The sequence below is a fragment of the Tursiops truncatus genome, chromosome 15 (assembly GCF_011762595.2).
Source record: "Tursiops truncatus isolate mTurTru1 chromosome 15, mTurTru1.mat.Y, whole genome shotgun sequence".
In the NCBI taxonomy this organism is placed as follows: Eukaryota; Metazoa; Chordata; class Mammalia; order Artiodactyla; family Delphinidae; genus Tursiops; species Tursiops truncatus.
This window is the reverse complement of record NC_047048.1, coordinates 21890804-21906871: the sequence shown is the minus strand read 5'-3', so window position 1 is coordinate 21906871 and position 16068 is coordinate 21890804. Positions and strand designations below refer to the sequence as shown.

At 40.5% G+C, this 16068-nt stretch overlaps 1 protein-coding gene across 1 annotated transcript in view; it reads right to left on the bottom strand.

Moving 5' to 3' along the window:
* The window catches only part of DNAH3 (dynein axonemal heavy chain 3), a 198285-nt gene that overhangs the window by 46463 nt on the left and 135754 nt on the right, over positions 1-16068 (bottom strand). Inside the window, exons 44-50 of the mRNA XM_033839481.2 lie at positions 14198-14492; positions 12461-12640; positions 4840-4963; positions 4602-4758; positions 4213-4356; positions 2359-3025; positions 972-1137 (exon numbers count right to left, since the gene is read on the bottom strand). Of these exons, the coding sequence (XP_033695372.1) occupies positions 972-1137; positions 2359-3025; positions 4213-4356; positions 4602-4758; positions 4840-4963; positions 12461-12640; positions 14198-14492 (1733 nt within the window). The remainder of the gene's footprint in view (positions 1-971; positions 1138-2358; positions 3026-4212; positions 4357-4601; positions 4759-4839; positions 4964-12460; positions 12641-14197; positions 14493-16068) is intronic.

The window sequence follows — 16068 nt, the reverse complement described above, 5'->3', positions numbered from 1 at the left end:
TACGAAAACAGGCTGTGAACTAGACTTGGTCCACGGATCATCATTTGCCGACTGTGGCATTAAATAGTAAGACTGGACAGCAGATCTAACAACTACCATCATTTTCAAGGAAATGATATATTTGGGGCATCTGTAATGACTGAGTGAGTTATGAAAATAACTGTGATTCCTACTGGTAACAAAGTCACACAATCCTTCTGGGGTTTATTGCCTACATTCGTTGAAAGAAATACAAAGTATCAGTTAGATGTCAGCGAAAACGAAGATGTACTTTTTCCCCACTCACATTCACTGTCCCTCTGAATTCTGTTCATGAGCCTATGGACCCAGGTTAAGGGTCTTCTGACCTAGAGAACAAAGTTCAAAGTTCTTAAAAGCCATGAATATTCTGACTGCTACCTATTCCTTCATTTTCTATTCATTCATTTAATAAGCAGTAATTGAACCTACTATGTACCAGGCACTTGCTAGGCACTAAGGATACAGAAGTACACAAGAAGGTGATATGACCCCTGCCTTCATGGGACACCTAGAGTGGTCAACAGTCTTAACCCTTCTCTTACTGTAGCCAAAATTCAGTGCTTTTTTTTTTCGTTTGTATATCTGTGCTTTATACCAAAAAAAAGTTATTTTCATAACAAAAAATCCTCACAAGAACCAGTTTTCATCCCCTTGGCAGCAATATCACCCCTCTTGAGAATGCATGCTCTAAGACTATTGAAATAGCAATAGTATTATATCCAGGTTCTCATAGCTATGACAACAGTGCATCCCTAGGACAATTCTGAACAATGAAATGTTATTCTTTATCAGCAAAGGTGTTTTATTAAATATCTAAATGTGATTTAAAAATATAAGACTTTTTTTTTACATAAAATGATAAGTTTTGAAACAGCAACAAGAATAGAGCCAATATCTAGATTTTCATTTGAAATATTTGGTTGCCGTACTAAAATGCAGCTAACACTTACTCTATCCGAATATTGTCATCGAGCTCCACATCTTCTAGAAATGTGTTGGCTACCAATTCCAGGGCATCTGTGGGCCAAGACTGGAACCAGTCAATTGTGCAGCAATTGATCAGGGACGGGAACATCCGCAGGTGGTTCCGGAAGGCGTCCCCAATCGGACTCATGGCTAATGAAAAGTAGACTTCGTTAGTTCTCTTTCTCCAAGTCAAGGAGGCTGAAAGGGACAGGCAGGTCTTTCCAAGGATTCTGGTGGGGTAAGGGAGCAGTCATGTTTCCTATTGGCACTCCAGGCTGTGATTGGGAATAGTCAGGATGAGTGCCTGGGAAGCACAGGGGGAATCATGGGATATTTTCAGGACACTTTGTGATGGGAATTCCGTTTATTACAATACCTTCTGGCTCATCTCCAGTATCCACATTGTCCCTTCCAGATCCTTAGGGTCACATAGCCAGAGTGGTTTGAGCCCTTTGACCCACGTGCTCTGTTTGTCCTGACTCACAGACATAAGGGAGCTGTGGGGCCATCAGCTTGTTTCTGACCCCATCCCCATCCAACCACAGAGGTTGGATTCTATGCTCCAAATTCCCTTCACTGTTTATTTAGACCCAGTGTGGTGGGAGGAAGCATAATGCACAGGTGAAAGTGTGAGGAGGTCAGCGTGGCTAAAAAAGAGAGAAGGGGAAGCTTGGTTGGAGATGAGAGTGGAGAGGATGCAGGGGACAGCCTGGCAGGTTGCCTTATAAGACTATAGGTTAGGAATTTTGGTCTTTATCTGAATAGAAAGCAATTTAGGTGTTTTAATTTGTGTATGTGTGTAAATATACAACGATCACATTTGCAATACATGAAAAAAAAATCCCCATCCTGACTCAGTGGAACATAAAGGTCTGGAATGGACAGAGTAGACATAGAACAGTTAGAAGGCTGTAGAGGTGAGGTCTGGGTGAGATGATAGCAGCTTAGCTAATATGAAGGTGGCAGAGGTAGAGACAAGTGGGTAGATATGCAAGAGAGAAGGCGAAAACTGACAGGACATGGTAATAAGAGAGAAGTATTAAACACGACCCCTAAGTTTCTGGATAGACTGGAGATATCGTTCATAGAGAGAAGAACTCCAGGTGCTGTTCTGTGAGGTTGCCGGGTACTGTACTAAAAGGAAGGAGAGGGTTCAGAGGAGAATTCCGAGAACTGAGGAGAGTGGAACAGGTTTAAAACAGTTGTTCAGGACAGTGGAAGTTTCCAAAGGAATTCTAGGCACTGACCCGTGGGCGAGTGAGTGCCTTGGCTGGATCATTCCTGGTACCACGGTAAGAGGAATGGACTTAAGGCACAGGAGATCCTGAAATACCCAGAGGAAAAGGGCAAACTGAATTTGCTTCTTCTTACCAAGGACAATGTGAAGGTTGTTTTTTACTCTCTCAATAAAGAAGTTATACATAGAAAGAGGAGTGGCTTCAATCTTCTCGCCTTCTGTCCTTGCTGCCATTTGCATCTTCTCCACAAGGTCAGCCTTCTCGTCAGCGGGGAAGATGTTGGGCACGTCTCCCGTGTTCAGAAGCACATTGATGTCCTCAATGAATGACTCGTCCTTGATCTGGTTATCGGTGAGGAGGAACACAGTACTCTTGGAGGCCACACCGACCTGTAGCATGATCTTCTTCAGGTCCTCTCGCCAGTCATTGCCTGAGTAGCTCTTAGTGATCTCGATCTGGCACAGCTCATATGAGTTCATGAATGTGGACAGTTTGCTGGCACTTTGCCGCCCACTGCCCCCAATGCCCACCAGCAGCAAGTGGCCTTTGTTCTGCTTCAGGACCCTGCATATCCTGGAGATGTGCTCGATGGTGAACCTGAACATGACCAAGGACATGGGGGCCTTGCTGATGTTGTTGAACTCTTCCAGGTAATACTCCATGACCACTGTGAGCTGTTTTAAGTCAGTGATCTCATCATAGATTTTTTTGTCACTTTCTGGCTTGAAGAAATCTCCAAAGAAGAGGCTACGGATATTATCATCAACTATCTTTCCAGTGGGTGACAGGTGGACGAGGACCTGTGGGAAAGGTAAGTCTCAACTAGGCATTCAGCCAGTAGCCCCAGCCACCATGGTACTGAGAGATGTAGAGGGAGGGAGCAGGGGATGTATTTGTTTCCTCTGAGCATTCTTCAAAGTCATGGTTCATCAACATTTTTTTTTCTTTAAACAAAATATGTGGATCTCGTGGTTGTAAAGACTATGATGAAAGGACATTTGAGAAAAGAGTGTGAAAGCAAGGGTCAATCTGTTTGCTAAGTGATTAAAACATTGGTGGTCAGATTGTAAGATCCCAAGAGGAGGTAGTCGAAAGATGGCATCATTTTTAATGTATTTGCTCCTTCACCAAATAGAAGTGCGGGCATTTCCCTGGTCCCCACTCTGTACCTAGAGTAGAAATGTTTTAGATGCCTCTTCTTCCTGATATTAAAAACTGGCAGTGCTTCTGCACTTGGCCCCTGGATGCAACATGAAACACTTGTAATTTTTTCTTTGGAGAAATTGTAGCTTCTTAAGAATAGAGGTAGAACTAGATGATGCAAATACATAGGCTTAAAACTTTACTTATATCAAAATAGAAAAGAGAGGGCTTCCCTGGTGGCGCAGCAGTTGAGAGTCTGCCTGCCAATGCAGGGGACACGGGTTCGTGCCCCGGTCCAGGAAGATCCCACGTGCCGTGGAGCGGCTGGGCCTGTGAGCCATGGCCGCTGAGCCTGCGCGTCCGGAGCCTGTGCTCCGCAACGGGAGAGGCCACAACAGTGAGAGGCCTGCGTACCTCAAAAAAAAAAAAAAAAAAAAGAATAGAAAAGAGAAAATATTTACAAATGGGAAACCATGACAATCTTTCACTCGGGCTTTACCAAGGCATCAATCAAACCATGAAAACTCATGGTGTATTTATTTCTCAACTCACAAATTAACTGACCTTGCAAATGCATTTTACATTAATCATAAACAATAACATCATATCATAAACCATAAGTTTGAATGTATCCAAACTTATATGTTACCAGGGAAGTGAAGTGAAATTGGGCCAACTATTATATCAGCAAACTGAGTGATTAGTTGGCTCAATACACTGTTTCTTGAGATTCAGAAAGTGGAGCTCTAAGTCTCTAGTAGGAAGACAATCTGAAATCTGAGACTAGCATGGTCAAATATTTGGGGCAATTTCTGAGGCCAAATGATCACAGGGTCTGGCTTACCTTTTCCACAGACTGCTTGAAGCAATTGGAGGTGGTTTCCCTCACCGTGTTGAAAAAGACCTGTCTGTCCTCATGATCAATCAGACGGTCATAGAAAACCCGGTAAACCTCATGGATCCAAAGCCGGATAAGCTTTTCTACATCCTGAAAATCCAGTTAATTATTTGAATAAATGGCAGGTGGTGACTGAGGTGGTAGTTCTCAAATAGTTTCTAAATCCTGGGGTCGATATGGGGCTTTAATGAGACAATGCTTACAAAATACTTAGCACAATGCTTAGCATAGATTAAATGCTTGATAGAAGTTAGATATTACTCTTATCATTGTATATTCCATGTAGCCAAGGATATCACTGAATGAACTTGATAACAGAAATGATAGCGGCTGACCTGTAGGTGGGTGTGAGGGCAGAGCAATACCCCTTGGATCACCCGTGAGAAGTCCCGCAGGTTAAAGACATAGTGTGACTTGGAGGGAGTTGGCAAGAAATTCTCCATTGCAGCTTTATAAATTGTCATCGTAGCTTGTACCAGCAACTTTCCATACCTTGGGAGGAAGGAGAAGGCAGACCAGTTAAAGAGGGGCCAGAACTGAGGACCCCAGGCCAATAACACAGGAACCTCTTACCTTAAGAACATCACATCAAACCCTTTTCCAAAGTGCCAGTCAGCGATTGAACTGAAAATCTTGGTTAAAATGTCATCCTCAAAGGCACTGATGGAAATGATATTCAGATGGCGAGTGAATCGTCCTGGAAAACATGCACAGGTGTGAGTGTGCATATATTCTCACACTTACCTCCTGGGCCTAGAGATCCTGAGATATAGAAGAGTTTTCCCTCTGCCTTAATGTTCTAGAGCTGTGCTGTCCAATATGGCAGCCTTATGAAAATTAAATAACATTAAAATTTAGTTCCTCAGTCTCACTAGCCACATTTCAACTACTCAAGGATAACATGTGACTAGCGGCTGTTGTATTGCACAGTACAGATACAGAACGTCTCCATGATTGCAGAAGTTCTGGTAATAGTGCTAGTCCAGTGCTCAAGGTTGTTAAAAGGTAAAGGCAGGGCTTCCCTGGTGGCGCAGTGGTTGAGAGTCCGCCTGCCGATGCAGGGGACGCGAGTTCATGCCCCGGTCTGGGAAGATCCCACATGCCGCGGAGCGGCTAGGCCCATGAGCCATGGCCGCTGAGCCTGCGCGTCCGGAGCCTGTGCTCCGCAACGGGAGAGGCCACAGCAGTGAGAGGCCCGCGTACCGCAAAAAAAAAAAAAAAAAGGTAAAGGCAATATATGATCATTGTAAAATAATCAAACAATTCAGAAATACTTTTATAGAAAGTATCCCTTACCTCCCACACACGAAATCCATTCTCTCTCCCCTCCCCACTGTTAGTCTGACATTCTTACATCTCTGTATTTGTATCTATATACCCAATGTTAGATGCCTATATATTTATAGTTATACTAGGTATCAGCTTTACTGAGATGTAATTCACATACTATACAATTCATCCATTTAAAGTACACAATTCAATGATTTTTTTAGTATTTTAGTTGTGCAACCATTACCACAATCAATAGCAGAACATTTTAATCACCCCAAAAAGAAATCCTTTACCCACTAGCAGTCACTCCCCACTTCCTTGCAGCCCTTGGCAACTAATAATCTAATTTTTGTCTCTATAGATTTGCCTGCATATCTTCTTTTAAAAGTATTTTTCTATATAAAGTAAAGCACAGATATAGAAAACCACACAAAACAAATGTATAGTTTAGTGAATCATTATAAAGTTAACATCCTTACATCTACCATCCATGTCAAGAAATACAACTTTGCCAGCCCTCCATATATCCCATCCCAATCACAGACCTGTCCATTTCTCCCTCCAAAAGTTGTCACTATCCTGACTTTTAAAGTAATTGCTATCTTGCATCTTTATTGACCATGTGTTCGTTTCTAGATACCAGAGTTTAATCCCGCTAATTTAAAAAAATTGATATGTCTTTTAAGTCTCTTTTAATCTATAGGTTCCCCCCTCCATCCCTTTCTTTTATCTTCTGTCTATTGAATAGCTGGACTGTTTGATCTGTAGAAGTTTCCACAGTCAGGATTACATGGTGTAATTTACTTGGTTCCTCTGCCCTTCGTATTTCCCACCAATTTGCAGCTGTACCTAGAGACTTAATCAGATTCAGGTTCCACCTCTTTGGCCACACTATAGGTGGTGGTGTAGTCCTTCATCAGAGGGCACATGATGTTGTCTCTCCCTCTGCAATGTTGGTAGCTACTGATTCTCAATGGCTAGATCCATTAATTCACTGAAGTTTGCCAAATGATGATATTCTGATTATATAATTTCTTTTTCATTTACTATATAGTTTATTAAAATATTAGGACTATTTTCAGAAGGGACACTTTCCCTTCATCTATTTGCTTATACAGTGGTATACTTCATATAAGAAAGTTAAAATAAATGCTTGCTTCTTTCCATTTATTTATCAGTTTTCAAGATAATGAACTGGTGTTTTATCATCCTCTGAAGATGACCAGCTATGATTGTTATTACTGATTCATAGACTTAAATATCTTTTGATAAATTTCAATCCATTTAAATTACTATCATTGTTGAAGCTCAAATTTCCCTGTATTTGCCAGTTAGAGCCTCCTTGTGTTGTTAACTGAATGCTTTTGACAGGACTCTGTAGTCTCTGAAAGCTTTCTCATGATTGGATATATGAAAACGTTACAGGCATATATGAAGACATTACAGATACATCTTGTATATTTCCTGCCCCAGACATGCAATAAGCCATTTCTCCAAGAAGCCTTGTTTATTTTAGTAGGAAACTGGATTTCAAGACCACAGTCTGGGTGCTAAGAATTCTTATTGTTAATGAGTTGGTTATTACTTTTTAGGCCTGGAACATGAGTTAGTACTGATATTTCAAATTTAGGACTCCAGAGCTTTTTCTTAACTTCTTCTATAGTACGTCTTGATTTCCTTTTCTCCACACTGAGTCCTGGTTCTCAAGCACACAAGGGACAGTAGAAACAGAAAATACTATAGTTACTCATTCATATAATCCTACTTTTTACATACAACACACTCAGAATAAGAATATACTACCGCCACCAATTACAGTAACAGAAGAGTTTAAAACTTCTTGTATGTGCTATCCTCATCCCCCTCCATTTTCAACTGTTCAATATCTACATCATCAAATCATATAGGCTTTATATGTTACAATCTCTCCCATGTAGTCTTAGTTCAACAAATAACCACATTAAGTAATGCTCACTACCAGTTGTTATATTGATCTCTTTATAGCTATTTTGATCATGTGAAACCCATTTTCTAACAGATTCCTGAGAAAGGGCTTATGGAAATAAGTCTCTGAGTTCTTGCATGTTGATAATAGTTTTTATTTTATACTTGAAGGTCAGCTTTGCTGGCAACAAAAGCCTTGACTCTCATTGTATTCCCTCAAGTATCATAAATATGTTATTCCGTTTTCTCTAGCATAAAGATTGCAGTTGAAAATTCTTAAGATGATCTAGTTTTCTTTAAAGTCCAGTGATTTTACTAGTCTTGGTAATGATCATTTTTGAGTCTGTATTCTTAGGTACACAATGTACCTTTTCAATATGTAATTTTCAAAAATACTTTTTTGGGGGGCGCATTTTATTGGATTATAGCTTTTATTATTAGTTCTGTTTTCTTCTTTGAAGAAACTTCAGTTTTCTTCTTTAGACACTCCTGTTAGTTGTATGTTGGATTTCCTCTACCTAACTTTAATATTTGTTACTTTCTCTCAAACCTTTTAGTTCCTTTCTTCATTTCTAGAAAAAAATTTTATTGTGATAAAATATACATAACATAAAATTTACCATTTTTTAAGTGTACAGTTTAGTGGCATCAAGCACATTCACATTGTTGTGTGAACATCACCATCACCTATCTCCAGAATCTTTTCATCTTCTGCAACTGAAACTCATGAAGCCCTAACTTCCCATTTCCCTCTCCCTAGCCTCTGGTAACAACCATTTTACTTTTTGTCTCTGTGAACCTGAGTACCTCATATAAGTGGAATCATATAATATTTGTCCTTTTGTAACTGGCTTATTTCACTAACATAATGTCTTTAAGGTTCATCGATGCTGTAGTATGTCTTTATTTTTTTTCTGATGAAAAAATTCCTTCTAATTTTTTATTTCTTAAGGCATTACTGATTGTATTTATCCTATTTTTGCTCCTTTTAGTTTTGGCTTCATTTCTAAGGTAACTTTTTTTCCCTAATTCTTGAGTTCCATCATTCAATTTCTAAGTTTTTCTAATTCTGATTTATGTCATTCTTTCCTGCCTTGTATTATCTCATCAGTGTCTTTCAGATTATTTTGAAGTAATAGATTAAAGTTTTTAAAGTATGTCTTTCTGTTGTGCTTTTGAAGTAGGGGTGTTTTTCTCTACTCTCTTCCTTCCTACATTAATTTTTATGAAACATGACCTCAATACTTTTCTTTGCTCATTTTTATATATGCAATTAGAGAAGGCTTGACTCAGATGCCTTTTCTAACTCCACAAAGTTTCCTTTTCTGTTGATTTCTTAAGTGTTCAAAAATATAGTGACTTGCTTTCTGAACTTTCCTGCCTCTGTTCCTCTCTCTCACTCTCATTTTGACCTTCTCTTTCCTTTGTTTCTAGTAATCTTAACTTGCTAAATTCTGATTCAACTCCAGTTTCTCTTCAGTGTAGGGTCTCACCTTGTATGGAAGACCTGGGTTGTTAGTTTAGAGAAATCACAACTGGCTATAATGCTCTAGTCCCTCAGAGCTCACTGCACATTCACTGTGCTTACTTGTTATTTGAGAAGGTAAAAGTCCTGCCAACTTCAGCTCCTGTTCTCAGATTGGCTGCCATGCTTATCAGTGAATACCTGTTTGCTACTTTGGGGTTCAACCATTCTCAGGTCTGTTAGATGTCTCAATACTTCCCTCTGCTTTCTCCCGCACAGAGGCAGATAACATGTGGGTCTTGTAGCTGCCAGTGGTTTGTTCCCACCAATTATACTTTAGAATATGTGGGGAATACTCTGCCAACTAGTTTTGTTGTAAATGTTGTTTATAGGTTTTTGGTTTTGCTATCTAGTTGCTCTGTTTATGGGAATTTGGGAAGAGCCAAAAATGATGATTCTGGCACAGCTGCTGCCATTTTTCCCAAAACTCTTTTCAATATATATATATGGCATTTTTTTAAAAAAAGGAAAATATATATGTCAGTACATAAGTATTATATATATACACACACATATATATATATGTATATATATATACTCCACTATACTTATGTATTGACATATGTAGGTTTTTCATTTTTTAAAAAAAAAAGCCAGAATAATATTTTACACATTGATCTGGAACCATTTACAGTCGTGTGAACTTGAGAAATTCACTTACTCTTTTGTTTCTTTTTTTTTCTTTTCTTTTTTTTTTTTTTTTTTGCGGTACGCGGGCCTCGCACTGTTGTGGCCTCTCCCGTTGCGGAGCACAGGCTCCGGACGCGCAGGCTCAGCGGCCATGGCTCACGCGCCCAGCCGCTCCGCGGCATGTGGGATCTTCCCAGACCAGGGCACGAACCCGCATCCCCTGCATCGGCAGGCGGACTCTCAACCACTGCGCCACCAGGGAAGCCCCACTTACTCTTTTGATGATAAGGATACTAATAGTACTTAATGTTTGTTAATGTTACCTAAACCCAGATCAGTCTTCTGCCAAGCCATACTCTCAGCCACCACACTACACTGCCTTGAGCTTCAGGTTTCCCATCTCAGCCCTGAAAGCTGGCAGCTGGTCTGGCAAATATCAGCTAGGCTGTTAGTTCTCCACTGAACACAATTCCATTAAATATCAACATCAGACGAGGTCACTCCCTAGCTATGATGGAACAAGTCAGAAACAAGTTTGCTCTGAAACCATGAAAACTTCCCCCCTAGCTAATATGAATGACTCTACTTCTTTACCAAGCAGAGAAAAAAATTAAGATACCCACTCATCAAATTGTCCCCACTTCCTGAGATTACCCAATCCCAGAGTCCCTGGTTCCTTAAGCCTTTCCTCACATCACCCAGCACAAGTCCATTTAACTCTCTTACACCAGCCACTCTCACGGTTCTCCATGCTGTGCAGACACCCTTTCTGCAGCAAATTAATAAACCCAATTTCACTTGACTACAGATGTGTTCCTGGCAGACTTTGGGCACTGGTCTTTATTATAGGATCTTTTCAAATATCATATATGTGACATAGCCTGAAAACTGTCAACTGCTGCACAAATGTTAGTAATTACTATTTCCATGATATGTACTGGAAACAGATATTCCCTTTTGAATAGATCTCCACCCCCTGCCAGTTTTATTGAGATATAATTCACATATAACATACATAAGCTGAAGGTTTACAACATGATGATTTGATGCATATAGATATTGCAAAATGATTGCCACAATAAGGTCAAGTAACAATTCCATTGTTGCTGTTGTTGTTAACTAGAGTCACCATGCTATACATTAGATTCCCAAAACTTATTCATCTTATAACTGGAAATTTGTACCCTTTGACCAACATCTCCCCATTTCCCCCATCCCCTAAACCCCGGCAACCACCATTCTACTCCTGTTTCCATGAGTTTGGCTTTTTTAGATTCTACATGTAAGTGATATCATATAGTATTTGTTTTTCTCTGACTTATTTCACTTAGCATAATGTTCTCAAGGTCCATCCATGTTGTCACAAAGGGTAGGATTTCATTCTTTTTTATGGCTGAATAATATCCCATTGTGTGTGTGTGTGTGTGTGTGTGTGTGTGTGTGTGTGTGTACATCTTTATCCATTCATCCATCGATGGACCCTTTGGTTGTTTCCATGAGTTGACTATTGTGAATAATGTTGCAATGAACATGGAAGTGCAGATATTTCTTCAAGGAAGTGATTTCATTTCCTTCAGATATACCCAGAAGTGGCATTGCTGGATCATATGGTAGTGCTATTTTTAATTTCTTGAGGAACCTCCTACTGTTTTTCATAGTGGCTGCACCAATTTACATTTCCACCAACAGTGTACAAGGGCACTTGTTATCTCTTGACTTTTTGTTAATAGCCATTCTGTCAGGTGTGAGGTGATATCTCACTGTGATTCTGATTTTCATTTCTCTAATAATTAGCAATATTGAACATCTTTTCATGTGCCTGTTAGCCATTTGTATGTCTTCTTTAGAAAAATGTCTATTCGAATTCTCTATCCATTTTCAAATCAGATTGTTTGTTGTTTAGCTATTGAGTTGTATGAATTCCTTACATATTTCGTATATTAACTCCTTATCAGACAGATGGTTTGCAAATATTTTGTCCTATAGAATGACTAGGTCTTAGAGAAAAGTAATATACCAAGTTCCTCTCCCTCTCACTAGTGAGAGAAGTGTTGAATTTATAGATGCCAAGTGCCTGAGATCCTGTTATACTCAAACCCAAGGCAAGGTACCCCTGGACTCTATACTTGAAGTGGAAGGTGATGGGTTTGTATACCCAAGTAAAATCACCCTGCTTATCTTCCTTATTTTACAAATGAAAAAGACAAATGCCACAGGGGAGAGCAAGGCCACAGAATCTTAAGTCTGGAAATGGCATTAAGATTCTTAACCAAGGATGTATCTCAGAATAAAAGTATGAAAATCTGTAGACCTAGATGGATCAAGTTGCACCTGAAGCAAAATATATTCCTGAAGTGTTAGATGACAGGGGAAAAAATCTTCTTTATTTGTTTGTTTATTATCATTATGATTTTCCTTAGGCCACTTTGGGTTAGGTGTTCTGTCTCTGACAATCCAAAGAATTATGAGAAACACAACAGGTGAATCTGTCGTGCACCCTTAGTTGAGAACCTCTGATCTAGCCTCCCTCCTGGAACACATGCTGTCCACACTGAACTCCCTTCTTCATGGGACTCTCTGTTCCTCTAGCCAAAGACTCCGCAAATCCTCTTTTCATCTTCCCATCCTATTTCATACAACTACCAACATGAAATATTCAAATGACACTCCTGGAAGCTAACTCGAGTGTCTCTGGCTACAGCCTAAACACACCTTTCTCCACCTTCCATCAGGATGAGTGCCCTGCACCAACCCTCCATCCATGAAGGTGGTCTGGCTCTGCAGGGGGTGGGTGAAGAGTAATGAACTCTCTCCTTCACGTACCAGTAATGTCATTTCTTCCTCCACCAGGGGGGCCCATGGCTGTCACAAGCAGCACATCAACGATGTCCAGCTTGTTTGTGTCCTTCTTGTCAAACCAGTAACCGTGGTCAATCCACTGCCTCAGGAGCTCAATGGGGGGCTGGGCCCCATACACCTCTTTGGCTGGCATGTTGAGGTCATCTGGGGAAAGAAGCCGTGGCCACAGATTGTAAGTCTATGGGATCCTTTGCTCTCACAGGAGGTAGCAGATGATTATCCCTCCATGGGAGAGTCTGTGCCCAGTTGTTACATCCTCACTCTAGGCAGGGCTCAGCCAGTGGACATTCTTACCATAATGGAAGAGCTTTTCCTGGGTTCTGGGCTCTACTGCTTTATTGACAGATTGGCATTAACAAACAGACATTTAATTTTTTCCCATATTTCCTCCAGGGTAGGGATTGATTTTCTAAAATAGCATATTGCTCAGTCCTGGTACATAGAAGGCACTCAATAAACTCCAATGAACATTGATTAAATGCCCAGTTTTGTGTCACGTAAGATTTTAGGAGTTTTATACATATTATCTCATCTAATCAAAATAATAACTTTATAAGGAAGAGAGTATTACCTTTATGTTAGAGGTGAGGAACTGAAGGTCATGGAATAGTATGCTTAGGGTTAAAAAGTGAGATTTGGACCTAGGTCTGTTTGGCTGCAAAGCTTAATCTGTTTTTGGATATACCATAAAAATAGGAAGGGAGAAAAGACTGGAGGAAAGGAGAAAGGGGGAAAAGAAAGGGAAACAAAATAGGATCCCTGCCTTTAGGGAGCTGTTACTAATTGGCAAGGATATAAATACATGCAACATTTACTATCAATACATGAATTTTAAAGACAGGACATGAGATAACCCAGAAGGGCAGGGCATTACTATTACTAAATGAGAATTTTATGAGTCAGCAGTAAGAGAGTGGAAAAGATAATGTATTTGGCACCAAGAAACCTGGTTTTGGCTCGTGGTTCCAGAATTTTCTAGATGTTTGACCCTGAACAGGGAATGTAACCTCTGGAGCCTCAATTAACTGACTAGTAAAGTGATAATGGTGGCTAATAAACTGATGGGGCTGTGAGGCTCAAACAAAATAAATGAGGAAGTGCTTTGTAAACATAAAATCCTGGGAAAATTCAATGTGCTTATTTCACAAATATTTATTTAGCAACTATTATATTTCTTCATATACTGATAACATATTTATCTGGCACATAATGGAATAGAAGCTCATCACAAAGTGTGAGTTGCTTCTGGAGATGCAAGAGGGCAAACACCACAGTCCCCTTCTGGACCTAACTGCCTCTCACTATAAAGTAACTTTGCCTGATACACAGGCTCAACTTCATTCCAGGAGAAACTGGGATCCTCCCTCAGGCAAAAAGGCCTGGACTGTGCCTCACTTACTGAAAAGTTGGCTTATAGTACGTGGTTAACAAATACTTGGTAATGAATGAAGGAAAGGACAGGAAACAAAAAATGAAAGAAGGAAGAGAAGGAGGGAAGAGAAAGAAGAAGGGATGGAAAGATGGAAGGAAGGAAGGAAAATAGGAGGGGAGGGAAGGAATGCTGAATTATATTAACCAGAAATAGTTTATCTCCCAGAGAGAGTAAAAGGACTATACAGTGGCTGTACAAGGGGAGATTCTGTTTTGCTGAAGCTTAGAGTAGAAGAATTTGGTGTGTCCAGATGCAGGCCAATGCCTTACCCACAAATACCACTGCTTTCTTCCCTATGGGAGGCCCAAAAAGGCCCTTCCGCCGTCGATCCAGCTTGGACATGATGATATCCTGGGTCTGACTGGCTGAAGTTCTGGCAGAGAAATTGATGAAGTTGGGCAGATAAGTATTTTTGGGAAGGCGGAAAAGGAAGTTGTTGGTGATGACTGATTTGCCAGTGCCCGTGGGTCCTACGAACAGCATTGGAATCTCATGGTCCAGGTAGGTTTTCAAGAAGAAGGACTGCCGGGCTGTTTCCATTGTGGGGATGATGAGTTCTGAGACCTGTGCCACAAAGACATGGTGAGTCTTGGTACTGAGCCCAGGAGATTGGGTCTTGGAATTCAGGAGACTTGGGTTCTATCCTTACCATCCGTTCAGCTCCATCTCTTATTTATCTTTATGATTTTGAGTATTTTACCTCTCCAGGGGCCTTAGTTTCTTCATCTGTAAAATGGGGATAATAATGGCACCTAGTTCACTGAGCTGTTTTGAGGATTAAATTAAATCTTGCACGTAAATATGGGCATTTTAGAGATGAGGAAACTCTGTTTTAGAGATGAGGAAGCTGAGATCCAGAGCTCACTTACACACCAAGTAAGTGGAAATGCAAGGATTTTAATTCCAGCTTGTCTGATTCCAAGGTTTATATTCTTAACCACTGAAATGTCATATTATAAACACCAATTACAATAAGGATGGGTCTATAGCTACTGCCGTCTGAGACCACTGCTCTGAACCAAGCTGACTGCCTTGCCCCAGGAAAGGTCCACCTCCCATACGCCACCTATACTGCTTGTTCAGGAAGGGTTAGGTGTGACCCTTGACCCCCATTCCCTGTGCTTGTTCCTCATCTGCTTTTCCTAATGCTCAGATTCTTGGTTGTTCCTATTAACTCTTTTTCCAATATGGAAACTGCAATACTATTCCTGGTATTCAGGCTCCAATTGGGCTCTAAGGGCTTGGTCTTGAGCTCCTGGAATCCCTATTACTTATCTGTCTACTACTTAAATGTCTAGACTAGAAGGGGCTAGTGAACATGGAGCCACTGTTGTGCTGTTGTGCAACTCTAGGGAGCACCATTCACACTATGGTTTATGTAAATGGTGCCTCTAAAGCAAAACTAGACCATGATGCAAGTGGCACCAACAGGGACTGTGCAACATGGTGGCCTTGTGTATATTGGTAGACAAAAGTCTTGGCTTCTTTTGATAAATAATTTGATCAAAGTAAAAGGAGCAGATAGAACAAAGGAATTGAAGGGGTGAGGAAGAGAATTAACAGGTGTTGAGCTATGGATGTTTTGCCTCTGTTATCCCCTGCAGCTTTCCTAATAACCCTCTGAGGCAGGTATATTATTAGCTCACTTTTTCAGATGAAAAAATTGAGACTGGAGGATGGCTGGCTAACTTGTCTAAAGCCACATAGCCAGTAAGTGATACTGAATGCAGAACCAGGTACCAAGACTAGGAATGTAAAGCAGGTTTTGTTTCTTAGATTTTTATTTTCAGGGGCTAGAACAATTTTTTGACAAAGGAAAAATTCCCAGCAGAACTGAAATATTTTCTGCATTGGACTTTTATTTGTATGAATCCAGCAAGATTGCAAACCCCTGGAGCTCTGGTGATGAAGCTCTTTAAGGAGAATGAAAGTTTAGGGCCTCAGTGCTGTGGGGTTCTTTACAAGACAGCCTCCAGGGTGTGTCCTGAACTCAACACACATTCACTCCTGCTTACTGCACCCTTTTCACAAGCAGCTGTGCTCCTGTCTGCTGTCTGACTTTGTCATCAGTATTTCCACTTTCCCATCCACCTCCTACTACTCTATCTGGGGCCTGAACAATCTACAATCACCCCCAGAA